The sequence below is a fragment of the Octopus bimaculoides genome, chromosome 9 (assembly GCF_001194135.2).
Source record: "Octopus bimaculoides isolate UCB-OBI-ISO-001 chromosome 9, ASM119413v2, whole genome shotgun sequence".
In the NCBI taxonomy this organism is placed as follows: domain Eukaryota; kingdom Metazoa; phylum Mollusca; class Cephalopoda; order Octopoda; family Octopodidae; genus Octopus; species Octopus bimaculoides.
Genome location: NC_068989.1, coordinates 95464010 through 95486506, shown reverse-complemented (window position 1 = coordinate 95486506; position 22497 = coordinate 95464010). Strand labels below are relative to the sequence as shown.

Genomic DNA, 22497 nt, shown 5'->3' with positions numbered 1-22497 from the left:
AGCAATTGAACTTATCAAAACTCCTCCATGAACTTTTGTGTGTGTGTGTGTGTGTGTGTGTGTGTGTGTGTGTGTCTATATATATTGTGGTGGTACCAAATCTCTGCATAACATAAAAAGTAACTAAAAGTGTTGCTATCAGGAAGTGTGTGTGGTGGTCAAACACTACCACATAATAGTCTCTCATCCAATCCAAGTTTGAATGGAAATCAAGGATCATAAGGATTCCTAATTTCAAGACTGGTAATTGAAGATGAAGCTGTTGTTGTTGTTGTTGTTGTTGTTGTTGTTGTTGTAAATTATGCATTCATACATGTTATTGTGCTGTTTTGAATTTTGTGGAAGTTATCAATTGAATATTTCTAACAGGCAGTCCTCCAGGCAACTCATTTTTGTAGACATGAAACTCTTCCTAAAGGTGAAGAATTATTGTTATGTATACAGGAGTCATGTGTCACAAAATAAATATCTGTCATAGTCTGGAGGTTAATATCTGTAGGAGTCAATGAGTGTATATGCCTATACATGCATGTGTATTCAAGCGTCAAATGATGGCAACAGTTTATGTCGTTCTACCCCAAAAGTCTGAGGTCTTATCTCATTGTTCTTTGCAGATTTTTTCAAGTTGGCCTGCTTGTTCCCTGTTAGCTTTCACAGCAGGTATCATGACTATAAACTAATTGAGATAACAGCTTGAACAGTAGGATTGCTTTGACCTCATTGCTCTTAGAATCTCCCTTTGCTTCTCCCAATTTTTCCTATAAATTTGATTATTCTTCATGTTAGTTGTTGTATGGGTTCATTTCTTGGTTTTAGCTCTCCTGTTTATATGTTTTTAAAATTTCACCTGACGACAGTGGATTTATGCTATGCTGTAATCTATGAATGCATCAATAAAATGCTATCAAAAGGTGTTAATTTTTTTTTTCTTTTGTTTCTTTTGTAGATTCCGAACTGGTCCAGGAGTGATTCCAAGTAAAGTCCCAAAAAGTACTGAAAATGTGATACTTGTCTTAAATGGACGTGAACCCTCCAAAATAGATTTTGCCAAGTTATGGCTTGATTTCCTTCCAACGTTAACAAATTTAAAAAATGTGGCTGTGATTTTATTGGGCAATGAACAATGTAATAATGAATGGATTAAATCTTACATGCAGCTCCGTGGTGGGCCTGTTAAGTTTGTCTTCTTGGTCTATGACAGTCCAGATATTGATGATCAAAATTTCTATCAGTGGCCTTTAGGAGTTGCAACGTAAGTACATGCGAATCTATGCTATTTTATCATAACACTTGTATTTGTTTTTAAAGGCTACTTCTGCACAGCATTAAAAATTAACATTATGAATATATTGGAAATATTCATTGTGAATGTATAAAAACAAAAAACAAAAAAAAAACACCTGCTTTGTTCTGGTTAAAAAATATAAAACTATTGTGTATTCTGTTCTCACCATATTATTCTACTTACTATCTTTGTACTATTTTCCTCAGTCCAGTGAGCTTAAACTTGTTCTACTATTAAACACATGACTGTACTTCCTACAGTTTAGTTAAGTGTGAAACATGTTAGTGCAAAAAACCTCTACATAGTCAGCTGACCTACTTAACCTTGTAACAAGAAAATTATCAATATTCAGAAAAGGTATTCGGCTTTTCCAGCTTATTTAAATGTACAAAATTTTTATACACACACACACACACACACACACACACACACACACACACACACACACACACACACACACACACACACACACACAAACACCACACACACGCACACACACACCCACAACCACATACACACTTGAGCAAAGGCTGATGTAATGAAACAATCTTTCTCAACCAATGTGATTTGGAGTTTGGTTTTTCTGTGCAACACCTTTGACCAGTATTTTCTATTATAGCACTGAACCAACCTAAGCCTTGTGAGTAGAATTGGTAGATTGAAACTGGAAAAAGTCCAGTGTGTGTGTGTGTGTTTTGGTTTCTTTGTCATGATATCACACAGTATTTTTTGATAAATATCACCATCACACAAACATTGCTATTCATTCAATCTTCTGCAAAAACATGTCTGGCTTTTGTGTTGTAAGCAGGAAGGCAGACAAACCACAAACCCCTTCGGGTAGATGACCCTGCTCGATCTATAGAAAAGGCATAGGTAGAAATTCTGTAAGATGTACCCAGTGTAAGCTATGGACACATAAGAGGTGCAGCAATATCAAAGGGAGGCTGACTGGGAAGATAGATTTTGTATGTGGCAGATGCTCAGGAGCAATAAACACTGAAAATGTGCAGAGAACAACTTCTGCCACATTCCAGGGAGAAAAACTGGAAGTTACCTAGGTGACCAAGCCAGTAGAAGGGGAGGGTGCACTGAAAGTGTAGCTACTAGAATAAGAATAGTCTGGGCAAAGTTCAGAGAGCTCTGACCTCTGCTGGTGACAAAGGACCTTTCGCTCAGAGTAAAAGGTAGACTGTATGACGCATGTGTATGAACAGCCATGATACATGGCAGTGAAACATGGGCCGTGACTGCTGAGGACATGTGTAAGCTCGCAAGGAATGAAGCCAGTACGCTCGAATGGATGTGTAATGTCAGTGTGCATACCCGACAGAGTGTAAGTACCTTGAGAGAAAAGCTGAACATTAGAAGCATTAGTTGTGGTGTGCAAGAGGACGATTGCGCTGGTATGGTCATGTGGTGCGACTGGATGAGGATAACTGTGTGAGAAAGTGTCACACCCCTGTGGTTGAGGGAACCTGTGGAAGAGGTAGACCCAGGAAGGCCTGGGATGAGGTGGTGAAGCACGACCTTCAAACATTAGGCCTCACCAAGGCAATGACTAGTGACAGAGACCTTTGGAAATATGCTGTGTGTGAGAAGACTCAGCAAGCCAAGTGAGACCATAATCCAAGGCCTCTGCCAGAAGTGTAGCCAACCCACTTATACGTACCTTTCCTTCATTGGACACTAAACTCTGCTTGCGAAGACCTGTTGGGGCAAGTGAAATCGAAATCTTAATTGAACCAAATTCGATGACTGGCACCTGTGCCAGTGGAGCACTAACAGCACCGTCCAAGCATGATCATTGCCAGAGCAACCGTCTGGCTTCCGTGCCGGTGGCACGTAAATAGCACCATTTGAGCGTGATCATTACCAGTGTTGCCTAACTGGCATGTGAAAAAACATTCGAGCTAGGTCGTTGCCAGTGCCGCTGGACTGGCTCCTGTGCAGGTGGCATGTAAAAAAAAACACCATTTTGAGAGTCTTCTTTCTTTCTCTTTTAATCAATCCCTAGACACATATTAATGGATGTATCAGTAATCTGTTTTATCATTCTTGAAATATTGGGACCATTCAATCAATCATATACGCTCTTTGACGCTATGAAGCATTTGCATTTTTTGATAATTAATAATGGGAGTAAGCATTGAACTTATAAAATTTATGCAACAGTTGTGACTGTTTTTCTTTTTTCCCTTCTTTGAAATTGATACTAATCTACTAATCGGAGAATGTAAAAAGATATATATATTTTGGAACTTTTCAAAATTGTATGAGAATAATTTGGATAATCCTAAAGAGGCTTGATTGTTGTTGTTTAACCATGGGTCAACTTTGATCAAATAAGTTTTTGGATGAAAAGCCACCCCTTTCTTTTCATAGGTATAATGCATCTAGTGTATTTTCAAAAATAATAAAGTATGATGTGAAGGAAATTTGGTTGCAGCGAAATAGAGGGGTTTTGTCATTGGTTAAGCATAATTTTAATTAAATGTTTGGGTTAAATTGAGACAGGTTCTGAGAGAGAGATTGTAGTCTCTCTCAATTTTTTTAATTAACTCTGTATTGTTTGTAGTCAATGGAAAGAACACCATGGAGTTATTTGCTTAACAGAATGTAAGGATTTTCTTCTCCTGGATTCTCTTTTCTTCATGCTCAGATACACATTTAAAGGGAAGCTGTGATACACATTCTGATCTCTTCTTCTTGACATCGTCAAGCAATTTGGTATTTAGCATTGAAATTAAATCAACCTGCCAGTCTTTTAGATTTTCTCTTAATCTCTTTAGTTTTTAAAGAAACGGTTACACATTCAACCATTATTACACATAACAACATTTTTATGAATTTATATATCTCTATGTATCTGTGTGTGTTGATGTATATTGATAGATAGAGATGTATGCATGCAGACAGCCACACAACTTGCACAGTATTGTTCAACCAACTGTGGTCCTGTGAACAATTTGCTTAAAGAGAATTTTTCTTTTAATTTTTACTTTGTCAGTTGATTTCTGTCGGCACTTTGTTTTCTTGTGAATTATTAATTTGATATGAGATTTTGCATGTTCTTTGCCGCCTGTTGTTTTCTGATAAAACATTTTAAGATAAGTTCATCAGGGCAATTATATTGATTATAGTCATTAGTGTATTGTGTGACACAGTGACTGAGTGAAATAAACTACTTACAACATTGGATGTCGTATAAGTCTCACAGGCATGGAAGACCTCCCCCTCCTGTTTTTCCAGCAGAGAATGATATTAAAAAGAATTTTTAGTGTATTCAAGTATTTAATGTTTATTGAAATGCTTTAGTTTGGCAGAAAAAGAAATAAAATATGGACTAAAACATGCAACTAGAGCAGCAAGAAAAAAGAAATCTTTCTAATAAGAACACTAATATAACCTTATATGAAAAACATAAACAGAAACAGCTTAGTTATAACAGAAAACATTTTATAGCAACACATTAACCAAACAGAGAATCAGGCAATGAGACAAGAACAGTTATCTGCAGTGGAAATAAAATTCAGTCCATGAATAGTGTAGGAAAACATCATAAAAGTCTTAATTTCAAACACTTTCTATTTAATTCATTTCACCCAGTTCAAACCAAGTTTCTTTTCATACATTAACCATACATTTTATAAATTCTAATATTTTTCCTTCTTAAAATTGTTGGTATTTTCTAAGCAATAAATGTTTTTGTATGCATTGATAAACCCTTCTTTTTCACAAACCTCCCAACATCGACCTTCTTTTCTTGAAAATTAAATTGTACTTCTTGTAATGTCTTGGAGTAATTAATTATCAATTTTGTAGAAATGCATTTTCCAACATTCTTCATGTTTATAATGTAGTTTTTATAACTCATCCTAAAATTCTGGCAAATGTGAGGCTAGGCAACAAAGATTACATTCACCCGTCTCCATCTGTAACTGTTATCCTTGCTTTCTCCAGTCTCTTATTGTATTTGCTGCGAGTGAGGCCCTTAAATCTCCTGCTGCTGTTCTCTTGCCAATTGCATTTGCATATTGATCCTTCATGTCCATTTGATATTAGGATTGAAAGCAGATGAAAAGTTGAAAAAATGACATCCCCTTAAAATTTGAGATTGGAGTATTTGGAATATGAAATCTGTAAAGATTTTACCTGTAATAATTGGTGCATTAGGGGCTGTGAGTAATGAAATAAGATAAATGGATAAAAGAGATTGGAATGGAATGTCCTGTAGAGCTTCTAAAGAAAGTTTGTGGCACAAGACCAACAGTTTTGAGGTGCATTGAGCAGGTTGATTACAGCAACCTCAGTACATGATTGGTACTTTATTTCATTGACCCTGAAAGGACAAAAAGCAAAGTTGACCTTGGCAGTATTAAAACTGAGGAAGTAAAGAGCCAGGAAAACTACTGTTAAACATCTTGACCAATGTGCTAACAGTTCTGCCACCTGGCAACATTAATGATAATAATAATAATAATAATAATAATAATAATAATAATAATAATAATAATAATAATAATAATAATAATGATGATGATGATGATGATGATGATTTAGGCACAGTGACAACCATTTTTAAAAGAAGAGTTGTCTAGTTCATTCCATCGACCACAAAACTTCATTTTATCAACTCCAAAAGAATGAAAGCAAAGTTGACCTTGTTAGGATTTGATCTTAGAATGTACTGAGCTGGAATAACCACCTCTAGTGTCATTTGTTCTGAAACTCTAATGATTCTACCAATCCACTCCTTGCAATAACAGCACCAACAGTAAATAATAACAGAGTCATTATTAAAATAGAGTCATCTAGTTTTCTGCTTAGACGTCTCCTATAGAAATTATTTTGACTATTGCATGTATTTATGACTTTTCTCAATTGCTACCAGTATTCAAATCTATTTCTTCATTACACGTTAATGGTTTCTAGGCCTATGAAAATGTAAGCCTTTTTAAATAGTGTTGTATGAAAATCTCCTGGTTTAATTATGCTGCTTATTGGTTATTTCTAAACTAGTCTTTTTGTTACAATGCATCTCCATCGACTGAAGTGTCTCCTAGAAACTGCTAATCTCTTCAACTCTATTTCTTCTCTTTCTTAATAATTTCCATTTTTTTTTCATTTCGGAATATAACTGTTCTGATAACCCAACCTTCACCTCTCTGTTAATCCCTTATTTTATATTTTTTGGCTGACAACCATATCCATTATGCCATCATCTAGGAGAATATTCACTATATCTCCTAGTGGCTTCCTACAAATCTGGTAATGTTTTTTACAACAGCAGAATGCAAATGTTATTTTTTGATGGTGGCAAATGCACCAGCACTCCTCTTTGTGTTATCACTACTTCGAGATTCACACTGTGTTCATATAAGAACTAACTTTTACTGTTGATCTTTGCTACAAGCAATATACTCTTAGCATATTATCATCAGCAAAACATTCAGAAGCAACAGTTTTGAGGATATTGAATTTCAGTTATTTTTTTGGAAACAAAATCTAAATCCATACTAATATGGAGTTCTCTTTTCATCTTTCATAATGGTGTCCCCTTTCATCATTGGAATCTTTGACTACATTCATAAAACAAATGTCATTCATTTGAGAGATGGATAAATTTATAGCATGCTGTTTCAATTCTATTACATTTTTGTTTTTACTTTTTTTCTTTTTCTGTTTTACATTCAAAGGTTTCAAGCCATTTCTACCTATTTATTGTACGATAGAAAGAAAGAACAGGCCATAAAACTTTTCTGAATGTCAAAATTATTTGAAACTTAAATTCGTTTTGATTGATTTTAAAGAACGATCAGTTCTTAGAATCTAGTTTAAAGAAAACTATAGCAATTTAAAATATCAAACCAGGCAATATAGCCTTAAATATTCGTTTCTGTACTATTTATTATTATAGATCTTTTTTTAAAAAACCAGTGTCTGATTAAATGTTAATCTATCAGGTGTTCACTAAACACCTTATGTCAAATCTGAAAAAATATTGCTGTTTTATTCATAGTCAACCACTTTATCTCTTGAAGTTGAAATTAAAGTCTATTAATGGAGTGTTGCTATAATGACGACTATTTTACATGTAAGCATGCAAACTTCAGTTTAAAATGCTTGTTTCTTGCATTGCTTAATGTATTCTGTTCTTGTTATTATTATTATGTTTATTTTTTTGTTTTGACATTTTATTTTTACTTCAGTTTCAAATTTTATTTAGAACCAGTCCTCTTTAAAACCATCTAAGTGTTAAGTGCTAAAACATTGTTTTCTTGTCTTTTAGTTTTACTTTTAACATCTTGCCTACTCTCTAGAGGATGCATTTTTTATGCAATAATGCATTGTTGAAACTGTTGTCTTCTACTTCCCGTATCATTTCATCTAAGTCTTTTTATCTTTATTTGGATATCATGACAAGCATTCTTTCTCTTGGTGATTTAAAAAAAATTATTGCATTTTGTTTTATCTCATTAAAATTGATCACTGCTACTTTCTCTGTAAAAATAAACTGGATTGAATTTTCATTTTGCTCATAAATATCAATTCATTTTTCTAGTCTGTAGCTTCATAAGTAGATTTGTATCTATAGCAACGCTAAAAATCATAATCCACTTACTAGAACAACTGTATTGTTTAACAAATATAAACACATGGATTCACTTACTAAAATAACTTATAAGGTTTTCATAATAATAATAATAATAATAATAATAATAATAGATGTCAGTGTTCCCACTGATAAAAATATATCTGTAAAGGAATTTGACAAATTAAGTAAAAAGAAGGACCTGGAAATTGAAATACAAAAGATGTGGCATCTTAAAGTGAGAACTGTTTCTGTTATTGTAGGTGCCCTAGGTATGATGAAAAAAAAGAGATGTCAGAAACATTTATGTAAGATCCCAGGAGAACCATGTCTCAGAGAAATCCAAAAGATTGTACTGACAAGTACTGCCCATATCCTTAGAAAAACCCTATCCATTTGAATGTCTGTGTTGTATTACATGGAGATATTTCTCTACTGCCCCTGCTACTTCCCCTCCCCTAGCTTTCAGTCATACTGTAACATCTCTTATCCTTCACTTGCCCTAGGATGCTGGATGTGTCTTGGCAGGTGATTGTAACAAACATGCAGATTAAAAGTAAATAATAATAATAATAATAATTATTATAATAACAATAATTATTCCATATATTTGCCATCATTTATAAGCACAAAACATGTAGCAAAAGAATTTACAAGACATTTTGGTAAATACATAAATACATGAAAATGAGAAGTGGGGCAAGAACAGTCATGGCTATATGGTAAGAAGTTTGCTTCTCAACCAGATGGTTCTGAGTTCAATCTCACCACATAGTACCTTGGGCAAGAGTCTTCTACTATGGTTTTGGGCTGACCAAAGCCTTGTGAGTGGATTTGGTCAATGGAAACTGAAAAAAGCCTCTCTTTTGTATATGTATATGAATATGAATTTATTCATATTCAGCTGTAGAAATCATGCCTAAGCAGACAATTGGAGCCTAGTGCAACTCTCTGGCTGGTCAGCTTCTGTCAAACTGTCCAACCCATGCCAATATTGAAGACAGACATTAAATGTTGATGATAAAGATGATGATGACGATGAGTGGTGGTGATGAATGGAGTAAACAATACATGAAACTTCTCATATAAAAATGAAATCTTAAGAAGCTGTTCCTTGATGAAGGTATTATCAAATTGTCAGTTTCCAAAGACAAGCGCTATTGTATTTGAAGAAATTGAATTTGCTTACCTACAAATAACTTTTTGGAACCTATTTTGTATTGCATTGTGACTGAAGAAACTAATATGCCAAACGAATTCATTGAGCATAATAAGTTGGTATGATACAATTAAGAAAGAAATGAATGCCTTCTACAATTGTATTCTAACAAACAAGTGAGAATTCCAACTCTAGTTCTAGATTTATATGAGACCATAAAAGTTAATTTATGCCTTATCTATTGATTAGAAATTAGATTTTCTTGAGAGCTCTAAATCAACATTATTGTCTTGATTTAATTTCAAAATGCCAAATGTTCCTTTAAAATACGCAAAACAAATGCTAAATTCTGCAATTGATCCTTTTTTTTTCACTTGGCAAGAATTATATATTGTGTAGAGATGAATTTGATATAACTTTTTTGCAGTTCTGAGAACTTTGCACAACAGCTCACAATAAAGTACATTTGGAAACCAAATTCTTCACATACATAAATACCTGTCTGTTATTATATTCTGATGTAAAATGTTTTTCTGTGAGAATCTTTGGAAGAATAGCTGAGTAGTGTAATATCACATTTTGCATCTGCATCATGTCAATCATTTCAGATGTGACTCCAAGCCTCAATGGTCATGGACTTCTGCAAAAGGACTCCTACTCTCCTCCTTAGTCTCTCTTTCTTTCTTTCTTTCCTCCTCTCTCTGTTTCAGTTGAGAGAGAGAGAGAACGCTGTTACAAATAGTATTATTCAGTTACTTTTTTTGTCACTATATTGCTGATATTCAATATTTCAATAAATCTATAAATAGACAAAATTAGTTCCAAATAATGTTGGACATGATAGAATGATGTTTCTTTATGCCAATCAATGTGATTCTGAAAATGCGACGTTGGCATAATTATGTCAAACCTGGCCAGCTCTACTAATAAAAGATCGACAGACAGCATTTGAAGCACAACTTCAGTTGTCTGTTGCAAAATTTGTGGGAATCCAAACAGTTACGGTTGTGAATTGTGCAAAATTTCACTGTTCAGGGTTAGGGTTTAATTCATAAATTGATATTTTTATTTATTAAAAATAATTTTTCAGATTTGTATAGTTCAGTTCTATGTTTAAAATAATCCATTATTTATTTTGTGAGTAGGTTTCTATAGTAAGATGCCTTTCTTCTTTCTGTCCTTTCAATCATACAACAAAGAAATCTATTTCTGTCACCGTGCATGGTGCCAAACCAAAAGGGGAACCTCTTCTCTGCAGGTTTTTAACATGTTAGAAATAGGAGTGAATGTCCATCAAATTACACTCAACTATAAAGAAAAATTATTTGTTGGTTGAGATAGCCCTAGTTATATGAAGAGACAGGATGGTCGTAGGTGAAATGCTTTTAATGATAGATCTACTTTCTCTATTAACCTTCCTCAGATACTATTGCACCTCTTGTGTGTTCATAGCTTGTACTGGGTACAACTTAATGGAGTTTCTACCTACACCTTTTCTGCTTATCAAGCAGGGCCATCTGAAGGGATTTATGATTTATTTGTTTTCCAACTTACTACGACTTTTGGTCTTTGCCAAATTACCTCAAAGACTCTTTGACTCCAAACCTTCCTTCATTATTTTAATTTACATTTCTACAATTCATTTGTGGTTAGAAACTGTTCTGAATCAGTTGCTATTAAAATGGAAGAAAGTTCCCTGACACAGTTACTATGTCACTTGGCACAGATTACTTGATTGTAACATTTCCTCTTTCATTGATATGGCTAGACTAATACCATTCAAGAATATGAACATCCCTTGATATCATTTCCCCTCCTTTAAAAATGTGAGGCCTGATCCTTATGTAAGAAATCAATAATTGATGCAAATCTCCCTTTTTCCCCCACACAAATGAATAAATAATCAACTGCATATACTTAGGTCCTTTTGCTCTATTTATCTTCTCTTCACAATGTCCCAAATAAACTATGCATTTTTGCTGCTTTCTTTTTCTTAAAAAAAAAATGGATGTTTTCTGTATTCTTTGCAATGAAGAATAAAGTTTTCTAGTCAGCCATATTTCCTCTCAGATATCTCCAGAGAAGAAAGTCTTAAGTTGTATTTCAATTTTTCAGAAAAATGTGTTAGTTGTGTTTTAGCTTTTGGCTGAAGTTTTTGCAGCATTAAAATAAACTTTGAATACTATCAAAATGGAAATCAATAAAATTAAAATAAGCTCAGAATACTTCTCAGTGAATAACTTTGGAAACAACCAAAGTTTGGTCTCATCTGCATACACACATAAGTCTTTATATATGCCTGTGTGTTGAGGCCTCTTCATACGTTTTACTCTTCTTTCCAGGCAACGAGGGAGCCTCCTTACTATTTTAAAGAAATGACACTAACCGTATGCATAAGGGTTGTCGGCTGTGGTTGGGTTATAGGTTCTGGGTCAAGACTGAACTGGGGTGAAACAACAACTTATTTTCTGGAGTTAATATATTTTGGATGGTTTCCTTCATTTAAAGATATTTCTAGGGATTGGTTCAGAAAATGTTTTACATTTAGAAAACAGAGATGGCTGCCTGGTTAAAATATTTCTTGCAGGTAGGCCAATGTGTTGTTTGCAAGTTTTGGTAGATGGAAACTATAGAATCTTGTCGTGTGTGTGTGTGTGTGTGTGTATAAATTCATTGTGGCTTTTACTTTTTAAGGAAAGGAACCTGCCTATAGGACATAGATCATTGGGTGAACTTAGCCATTCAGTAAACAGAGACTGATAAAATGAAGGCCAGAACTAAATACAGTGGTCGATATATTTGACTGAAGCTCTGTAGGCAATGCCTCAGCATAGCTGCACTCCAATGGAATCAGTTAATGACTGTAAAGAAGTTTTTTTCCCCTTCCCTTTCAATGTGCTGCAATGTTTGTCCGGCCAACCATTATTCAACTCTCAGTGGAAGTGATTCTCATTGTTATTAGCTGGCTTCACTGACGCACATAAGATACATCTCACTTCAAAGAACAGAACAAAGGCAGGAGCATAGCATGAGACTTTATCTATTCATGCTCTACATTTCAATAATTCTGATGACATTCACTGAATTTGTTTCTATAAACTCTTTCAAATTATTCGAACTGTAAGTATATATTTTTTTTAAAGTTTGTCAGTGCAGCATATTAAGCACAAATCTAATATAATTGCTATAAATAGCTTGCATAAAAATTAAATTTAAGCATCCAGCTGTTAAATTAAAAGAAATGATATGCAGAATGCCACAAACCAAGTTTGATTTTGTTTAGTGCTCCTTTTTAAATTTTTTAATGAAATTTTATTTTATTTTTTAAATAATAAAAAAATTAAATGGTAAAAATTCTGTATCTGAAAATATAGAATTGTAAATGCTGTTAAGTAAATATCTAGATGTTACTTTAAAATTAGTTGTGCTAAAGTATATAGCAATACTTTCAATTCACAACTCCATCTGGTAACATGCAATCTCACAGATCATGAAATGCAACATGCGTGATAAATTTGCCATTCTTCTATAAAGACTTCCCAATGTATTCAGTTTTTAGTCGGGAGGAGAGCTTGGTTGTACTTTTTTAATCTTTTGTTATTTCTTTGGGGTTTTTTTTTTTATAATTGATGTCAAAGAACTTTTGTAAAATTATTGATTTTGTTTTTAGTTTTTTGCATGTTCGGTTGTAAGAGTGAACATCTCTTAAGTGTTGTCTGTAAAGATATTTTAATGGTGTTTTGAATCAAGTGGTAGGTGGAGGTGGGCAGATCATACAGTTTTGAAACTAGCTTTTTGCCTCTTCTTTTTTCTTCTTTTATTTCCCCATTTTCTTTGTGTAGACACAAATGTCACCACATCTGTAGTAAGCATCATCGTCAACATCATTATCATAAACTATATGAGAAATTGGTTATCCTGCACTATCACATAATGCTTTTGAAAACAGCATTATTGTGTGTGCAAATGCTGCATTAATCGCACAGCATTATTATTAGCAACACTGCATTATCAAAAACTATTGTCATTGCATTAGGTTACACATCATTTTGGTGGCCATTCCTTCAGCGAAACCAGCTGCCAGTCTTGTATTTATAAATATATCTAGGAACATCTTTGATGCAGATTTCCTCAACATTTTCTTTGTTTTGCAAAATATTTTATGTAGCATTAGAAATGTAGTGGCTGGGAAAAATTTACAGTATTTCATTTACTGCTAATCATCAGTTCGTTAAGTGTATAAATATCACATTTATTTAATTTCATTGCAATATTTTCTCATTAATTTACTTACATGGTTAATTAAATAATAATAATAATCAGCAGCAGCAGCAGCAGTAGTCATATTGATGGTGGGTTGGTAGTGATGTAGCGGTACCAGTAGTAGTAGTTTCACTATTAGATTTCTTCTTCGGCTAGTGTCTTCTACTAAAGCCTCATGGTGCCCAATGCCTTATGGGAAGAATTGGTAAAGGGAAACTGAGGAAGATCATCAAATGTGTGTGTGTGCATCATTGTCTTGGCATCACATAGTGATTACAAACAGGCATCACCATCATCCAAGTGATGTTGTTTGTTTCCAGTTTTCCATGAATAACATGTCTGTCCATGGAGAAATGTTCCCCTGCTTTGAAACAGGCAAGGGTTGGTGACAGGAAGAGCATCCAGCTAGAGAGAATCAACTTCACCAAATTCTGTCTGATCCATGCAAGCACAGAAAAGTTGACATTAAATGATGATGATTAGTATTTATTTCTCTCTCCCTGTGACCTGAGTTCAAACTTCGTGTGAACCAACTTTGAAATCAATGAAATAATTACCAGTTACTATTTAACCGTAGGTCAGCCTTGATCAAGCAGACTTATGGTTAATGACTTTGGAATCCTGTGTTCAGATATGTGTATCTAGGACCACATTATGTACCCTTCTCTTTTTAAGATTGTAGGGTGTGATTTGAGGAAGATCTGATTGCTATTTCTAGCAGGTCAGGTAACAATGCTGAGACTCTCTCATTGTTTGAAAAAATTACTAGTCTTATACTGAAGCTAATCCTAACCAATATAACTGGTTAGGTTTACGAGTTAAGGCATATTTTATAATGCCACAAATTCCCACCTTAACCCTTTTGTTACAATATTTCTTATGAAACAGTCTTTTGTTTCAATTGATTTTTTTAAATTCTGAGGATTTCAGTGAAATAACTTGGTTATTATTAAGTTAGTGTTTGGAACATAAATTAATGTGAAAGTTTTGAAAGATTTTAAGATAAGTTTAAAACAGGAATTTGGTATCTTGCAATCAGAGATGGTCTCCAATGGTTTGATATGAAAAGGGTTAAAATGAATTCCAGAAACAGCAAAGGTGTTTGCTTTTGAAGTAAAATAAATATTTACTGAATAAAATATTTGAGATAATCTTAATTTTCTACATTGCTGGCATAATACATCTTTACCATCAATTCTAATTTACAAATTCAATCAATTATCTTATTTGCAAAGAAATTTTCTGTGGGTGTAAGTTTAAAAAACTCAGATTCTTTTTATCTGCCTTGTTATCATGTTAGGATTCTTCTAACAAATATTGAATGCATGAATCTCTTTTTTAAGTATGTCTCTGACAAAACCTGGAAAAATGTTTCTTAGCAGAACTTCTTATGTTGAAAGAAATTTCTATTATACCTTTACTCTGTCTCTCTCTCTCTCTCCTTCTCTCACCTTCTCTCTCTATCTCCCCTCTTTCTCTCTGCCCCCACCCCATGCAACGTTATTAAAATCTAGTTTCTTCTACAAGAGAACTCAGTTTGTGTATCCAACTCTACCTGCCAAGCTCATTCATTATATACGTCATCATCATCATCATCATCATTAAATATCCACTTTTTCATGTTTGCATGGATCAAAGAGAATTTGAATAAAATGCTTAATACCAATGACTCTGACAAGTTATCTCCCCCCCCCCCAACTCTCTCTCTCTCTCTCACACACACACACACACACACACACAGACACACAGACATGTATATATGTGTGTGCATCACCATCACCATCATCATCATTTAACATCCATCTTCCATGTTGGCATGGGATGGACAGTTTGACAGGATCCAATGAGTTCCTGTGTCAGCTTCAGCCTGGTTTCTATGGTTGGATGCCCTTCCTAATGCCAATGTGTTCCTGCCACTTTCCTCATGCCACCACTGCTTGTGAGGTCACCAAACAACTTGCAAGGTGGGGAAAGGAGAAGTAAAAGCCGTTGCTATTTAGTGCGGGTGGGGTGGGGGTCGAAAGACTAAAGTATGATAGAGACATGCACGAGTGTCTTGCTGTACAATGGAAATACATGGCTACCCCACATTATATAGGGGTGGCTAAGGGTAGTTGTGGAGGAAACAAAAGAAGCGGAGTTTCTGTAATGCAGTAGATGCCCATACTTAACTGAAAAAGATAAATCTTATCACAAGACTACTTTAATAATTACAACGGTGTTTGCAGTTGTTATTTGCAGTGAAAGGGTGGACAGTCATGAGAGTGGTTTCTTTGCACCTTGCTTCTTGAAAGTTTAAATTTTTCTTATGTGTCTACATTTGTAAGAGTCACAAATATTGATTCTTACCATTACATACTAAAGATATTTGAAAATGCTTGCTTTGGATGATTAACTTTGTGTGTGTGTGTGTGTGTGTGTGTGTGTGAATTCTAGACAGGACCATTTAGGCAATAACTGTGTGTCAGTAAATTTCCTCAATTATTTGTAGGATATTGAATTTGTTCCATTTTTGACATGGAACCCTTTTTTCATCCTGCAAGTCAGTTTCAAAATTTGATTGAGAGGGAATTTTAATAAAGAAATACAGAAATCAAATCTGGAGAATATATGAAATTCTGCAACTTATTCAATCTTCAGTATTGAGATGGAAAGCTTTTTTATTTTTTTTTTTTCAAGAGAGCATATATACATCCATGTTTCACACACTCATGCTTTCTTTCTTTCCTCTCGTTAGTTCATTTATTTGTAATTCTACATATATGTATGATTCATTATTATACAATATTTAACAATAGAGTTGGCAGTTCAGTATTCATCTTAAATTGTTTAGAGAGTTGGGTATTTATTATATTTATTTTCAGTTTTTTCTTTAATTGAATCTTATATTAATGCAAAGAAACTACTTCCAGACCCCAATTTTTTTTTATTAACTATTTTATTTGTTAATGTTTTGAGTGCAGACATTTGTAGGTATTTAATTTTAATTGGTGCCAGGAATATTCCTTGGCCTCTTTCCAAAAGGTGATGTTCCAGAAGAGTATTTCTACAGCCGTGAACTTCTTTCTGTGCCTCTGTGCGTGCGTGTGTGCACGTACACACATGCATGCATGTTATATAGACTGAATAGATTTAAATCTCTTTCCTGTCAAGCCACCTATATATTTTCTATTATACGAATGTCTTCAGTTTGGCTTCTAGTTCTTCTATTCCTTAGATTGGCTCACGTTGTTCCTTCTTTAAATTACATCTTGCCTCTTTATATTCTCACTTCCTTATTCCTTTGTCATGTACCTCTAAACCTTTTCAATTCAGTATACAATTATTGTTTTCACTTCCACTTTCTTGCTTCAACTAAATTTCAATCTTGTAACAACAATACAACAGAGAACATGCAGTAAAATAAATAAATAAAGCCTCTAATAATGATATTTCCTTACCATCTCCTATTTACTGGTTTCCCTCAATTTCTGGTTTGATTATCTAATTCATGGTATTATTTGAATTTCTGTGGATATTTTTCAAAATATGATAGTAAAGCATTCTTTGCAGTTTTATTATCTCGGATAGACTTTCAAGGTTGCGACTGTCTTTCATCACCTGAAGTGTATTAATGTATTAATATCTCTCTCTCTTTCTCTCTCTTCCCCCCTCTCTCTCTCTCTCTCTCTCTCTTTCTCTTTGAACTTTGTAGAAACTGTTTTGATACATTATAAAATACAACCAAAGTTATGATAGACATCTTGGAACATACTAATCGCTCTATCCCCATGAAGATACGGCCTTCCCATAAAGGCATTCACTCCTCAAAGAAGCTAATATCCTAAAATGCTTTTGAACTTTTCTCCAGGAGCAAATAATAGAAAAAAAGTATGATTTAATTAATTTGTGGCTATTCTGGTAGACTAAAGACATATTAGGGTAATTTCTATATTAATGTAGCAAATTAAATTGCAAAACAGACAAGATTATTTCAAATCTTTCCCTCAATAAGAAAGCAGAAATGATATTTACATTTAGACTCTGCCTGATATACTTACAGAGATATCAACTTAATTGGTAACATTGTCCAAAGAAGTCACAACAGAGCCTACACACCTGGACATACACGTGTGCACATGCAAGCATATATTAGTAGTTCACATCCCTTAAATGTTTCCAGGGCTGCCAAAAGTTTTTCTTTTTTTTCTCAATGGTGCCAAATACTTTGTTAAAAAGGTACAACAATACACAAAACCATTCCAGTTGCATTATACCACTATGAAACCCCATAAATACTTCAAGAGAAAATGTGTTAAATTTTCCTTATATCTTTCATCAAAAATGCAATGAATTCTTTTACTTTTCTTCTTGCTGTATAAGGTCTTTTTTTTTTTTCTTGCCTTCTAGTTTGAGACAAACTGTTCTCAATGCAACTTAAGTTGGTTTTTTTTGTTTTTTTTTTTGTTAGATGACTGTAATCTTCAGTTGTTATGTTATTAAGAAATGGAGAAACTCTTTCTGCAGCTGTTGAACAGGGGAGCAATGAAAGAAATTACAACTTAAACTATATCACAGGTAGAAACAACAGTGTTTCTTGGGAGAAATTTTGTGTATTAAGAAATGCATTTTGCTGAGTCTCCCTACGTATTTGTTTGTTGTGGTCTTTATGTGCAAGGTTGAAAAACGTCATTGCTAATGGTATTATTGATTTTGGTTAAGCTTCAAAAACATTGGTCAGGCTTAAGCCTCAAGTAGCTCTAAATTTGTAAACATATCACATAGCAAGAAGCATTATATCATTTGTTTTAAGAAACGCATGTAAGAACTCTTTATTTTTTTTTTCTCTAAATTCTTTTGACTCCTTTTGGGAAATTGCTGTAAAGTTTTCTGTTGAAATACTTTTGTACAGTGGCCCTTTAAGAAAGGCCTTTCATTTTAGGACATGTGGATGGCTCATTCACATAAGCTTTGCTCATGTCACTAAGTTTCAGCACCTCTCTTTTGATGAAGTTACTGAGAATAGCTTTCAATATTGTGTTAATGGAATTTCTTAAGCTGTGAATTCTAAATGTTTCTGCCTGGAATTCCAAATAGGAAACAACATTCCTCGGTGCTGCTGATGTTAAAGAAAAATAACAATAGTGCTGGCCACTGCCCAGATTCGTTTTACCCCTGACATAGAAGGATATTTATAAATTTATATATTCCACAGCTAATCAGCTGGGAATTATTCAGTATGGCATTAAAATGGTAACAGAGCAGTTGCACGATTCTTTGCTGTAGCCAAATGTAACATAAGATCATGGAGATGAACGGAATCTTAATCCAAAGACAAACCCCCCTCCCCCTAATACACTGAACCACGAAAGAAACGTGAGACATGTGTGACTGTGAAATATGTTTTACTTTCATTATGTCAGAGAAAAAATTTGATAAATCTGATAAAGTCAATTTCTTGGATGCCCTTTGACCACAGTCTATAAGTTGTTGTCATGTGTTCTGGTAGTGAGTGGATCCAGCACATTGAGATGATAGGGTGTGACATGTTCAATACCATGTATTCCCCTCCTGGGTATTCAAAACAGCCATACACTGTTGGTACATGGAGTGCATGAGGCGGTTCACAAAGGCCATTGGCACCTGTGCCAACACCCTGAGGAAAGCCGCCTCTAGTTCCACACAAGTTGTCGGCCTTGGGACCACCTGGTTCAGGCTTCTCTAGATTTCATCCCACAGGTGTTCAATTGGGTTCAAATCTGGGTTGAGAGCCAGTCACAGTATGGTTCTGATGTTGTGCTGATGCAGGAAGTCCATTGTGAGCCTGGCTGTGTGGGAGGGAGCATTGTCCTGCTGGAACATGTGGCTATGGTGATATGCAAAGAATGGCATGATGTGAGATCTTAAGATCTGGTCAATGTAGCGCTGGCCTTGGTGTATCAGCATGGATTATGTTTTTTGTTCAACATCATCATCATCATTATTTAATGTCTGTTTTCTATATTGGCATTGGTTTGGTCGATTTGACAAGATCTGCTGCATGACTGTGGCGAGGTCGAATATTGTTGGCATGGTTACTATAGCTGGATTCCCTTCATAGAACCAACCATATTACAGTGTGTACTGGAAGCTTTTTCTCCATGGTGCCACCACTTGTGAGGTGACTCACCCCTCGACTGAACGGAGATGTATTTGAGAGAGGGGTGGTGGCTTCATGCCAGCTATTACAATGACAAAACATCCATCTATATCACTTTTTTTTATAAGTGCCACACCTAGAAATAGTGGATCCTGTCCTGCACACAGGTTGTTATTGTGTTATTCTTTCTGTAACCAGTTAGTAAATCATTAAGAGTCTTCTCTCTCTCTCTCTCTCTCTCTCTCTCTCTCTCTCTCTCTCTCTCTCTCTCTCTCTGTCTTTCCTGGTTTCTTGTTCCTTTTCGTTTTACCATTGTTACTAAATGTTCAAAGGTTTGTCTTCTCATTAGAATGTCCACTGAACTTAACCTATTGTCTTCTTATGGTGTTAAGAAGCTTTCTGGAATTTTCTGCTTGTCTAAGGACTTTGATATTTGCCACTCTATCTCTTCAACATTCGTCTAAGGGACCACATCTCAGCACCATTGAGAAGCTTGTGTACTTGCTGATGTTTCAGGTCGCACAGCTATAATATAAGGCTGCAACATTAATATGGGTTTAATATTTGGAAACAATATCTAAAATTGTCAATGAATATTAGATTATTGTGTTTTTTTCCTTCTCTTTAATAAAAGTGGGTGAGGAAAAAATCCACTTTCACTATTTTCTTCCCTAAATTTTAATATTAATTTTAATGCAAAAAGTGTATATCCTGCATGGAGTTTTATGATATTTCTCACACGAGCTTAAATACACACACACACACATACACGGCCAATAAATCGTTTAAGACTAGGCTGATGTTGTTATTGCGTCTGTTGTTGAAGGTCTTATGTGGTGTCTTTAGACTCTACAGGATCACAAAATCCAAATTGATAACTGAGAATTTGGATCTCTGTAATCATTTTTGTGTGTCTCAATAAATCATCATCATCATCGTTTAACATCCGCTTTCCATGCTAGCATGGGTTGGACGATTTGACTGAGGACTGGTGGACCAGGTGGCTATTCCAGGCTCCAATCTGATTCTCCACATTTATTCATATAACAAAAATATAATCTTTTACCAAAGCAGCAGAGAAAAGCCACATTCACACAGAGGCCTCAGTTGCAGTATATCTACATACAGGGATACAATCATTTAAAAAGGCTTTTTAACGCTGTTATAATAATTCTCACAAATGATTTTTAGCATTTCTAACTTAGTATATGAGGCTAAATTAAAAGTTATAATTTAGTAATATAAATTGTTCTTTGATCTTTGTCAGTATACTCTCATTCCAGTTTATTGGTTTACTGCATGTTATCAAACTTATTTGTGCAGATAATAAATACTTTTGGATCATCAAATTCATTTTTTATCATTTTCTTCTGATTATCTTCATTACTTTACATATAACACAAAAATACATTTTTGCATTTCTACTGCTTCGTCGGTCACAAGCTATTCAGGAATTAAAGAAATGAGATAAAAATTTGAATTTGTTTCAGTGAATTTAGTTCCTCCATAAAGCTTCCGCAAAGCCTGCTTTACCATCAAATTTCCATCATTTAAAATGCTGTTAGACGATGACAGAGAAGTCCAGCAGACTATAAAATTGTTATGTTTTTCCTTTACCTTTTTCGAACTTGAACTCCTCTCATCTTTCTCTCTACAGCAACATAAAATAATTTAGAATAACTACAAGTACATCTATAACATGACTAATGGTAAAGTCAGTGCTTCTGTGAGGAAAGAAATATGGCTTTATTGAAAGATTAGTATATAACATCAAATAATTATCACAAGTAGTATAGAATAAGATATATCTTTGATTTTATTGATAAAGCAAAAGCAAGATGAAAAAAAAAAAAAAATTTCATATTTAGTCATAACACATTTCCATTTCCTTTGAAAGAAGTTGAGTCCAAACTTATTTTGAAAATTAAAAATTTCAAATCAGTATCATTTAATTAGATTCAAAGAGATGCTTAAATTTCCAAACAGTTTGTTTCCTTAAATCCAACTTCACAACTAACTCCACATAGATTATCCTTGTTTCATCAGCTTTTCCAAATGTAGAATTATTGTTCTATATTATACAATCTCCTGGGAGATTTCAGTATTTGCATAATTTCAAATCTTAATTCTGCTTTAATTCATTAAAATATGGACACTCCTGATGATATTAAAAAAAATAAAATAACCTTCTTTTCAAATTCAATGATGAGGAATGAAAATTTGAAGAAATATTTTATAAACATATCTTCAAAGCAAACAGGCTGTGCAAATATTCTGAGGATCTTCATAAATATCAGTAATTAGCTGTGATCACAAGATTCGTTATGTTAATTTTTTTTTTTTTTATATTTTTATAAATATAAGATGTTGGTTTTTATATATGTAAATTAAAATTCTGAAACCACATGAAAATGAAGATAAATGGGACTGATGCCTTAAGAAAATTATATTAGTTAAGTTTTTTTTAAATTTTATTTTTCATAATTTTCTATATTCTTTATATTTCTAATCATTTACAACTGTGTGTGTATGTGGGGGGAAGGGGTACCATGTTGACATTTTAGATATCAAAAATTATAGGATTTTGTAATCCAGGGGACTAAGAGTTTGAATTGAAATTGATAAGATGAGTTGAACATGAAAAGTCACTCTTAAAGACTGGGTTTTACATGTTTCATTCTAAGCCATTTCTCTTTATTTGGTTGTCTTCCAAATGATCACATGCAAGGGATGTCTGGAAAGATTGACATAAAAAGATTTTAATAGTCAAATATAAACGGTGTGAAGATAACAAACATGTATTGAACTTTTAAGAAACAAATTATTTTCAGACCATATTCTCTCTCTCCCCCTCCCTCCCTCCCTTTGTCTATGTCTCACTCTTTCTCCCCCCTCTCTCTCTCACACACACACACACAAACACATGCACACACATATCTTAGAATTCATTCCATTCCACACTCAGAGTTTGTTGTTACATGTATCTTCCTGAATAATTACATTTAGTATGAAACCCTGATTAATGAAAGAGTTAATCAACTATTGTTTCCAGGTAAATTATACTGAATGCATTGAGT

The 22497-nt window shown here is 34.0% G+C and overlaps 1 protein-coding gene across 2 annotated transcripts in view; it reads left to right on the top strand.

Moving 5' to 3' along the window:
* Positions 1-22497, top strand: part of LOC106874473 (ribitol-5-phosphate xylosyltransferase 1) — a 427968-nt gene that overhangs the window by 358568 nt on the left and 46903 nt on the right. For both annotated transcript variants that reach the window (XM_052970898.1, XM_052970897.1), the window contains one exon: positions 947-1252. In XM_052970898.1, the coding sequence (XP_052826858.1) occupies positions 947-1252 (306 nt within the window). The remainder of the gene's footprint in view (positions 1-946; positions 1253-22497) is intronic.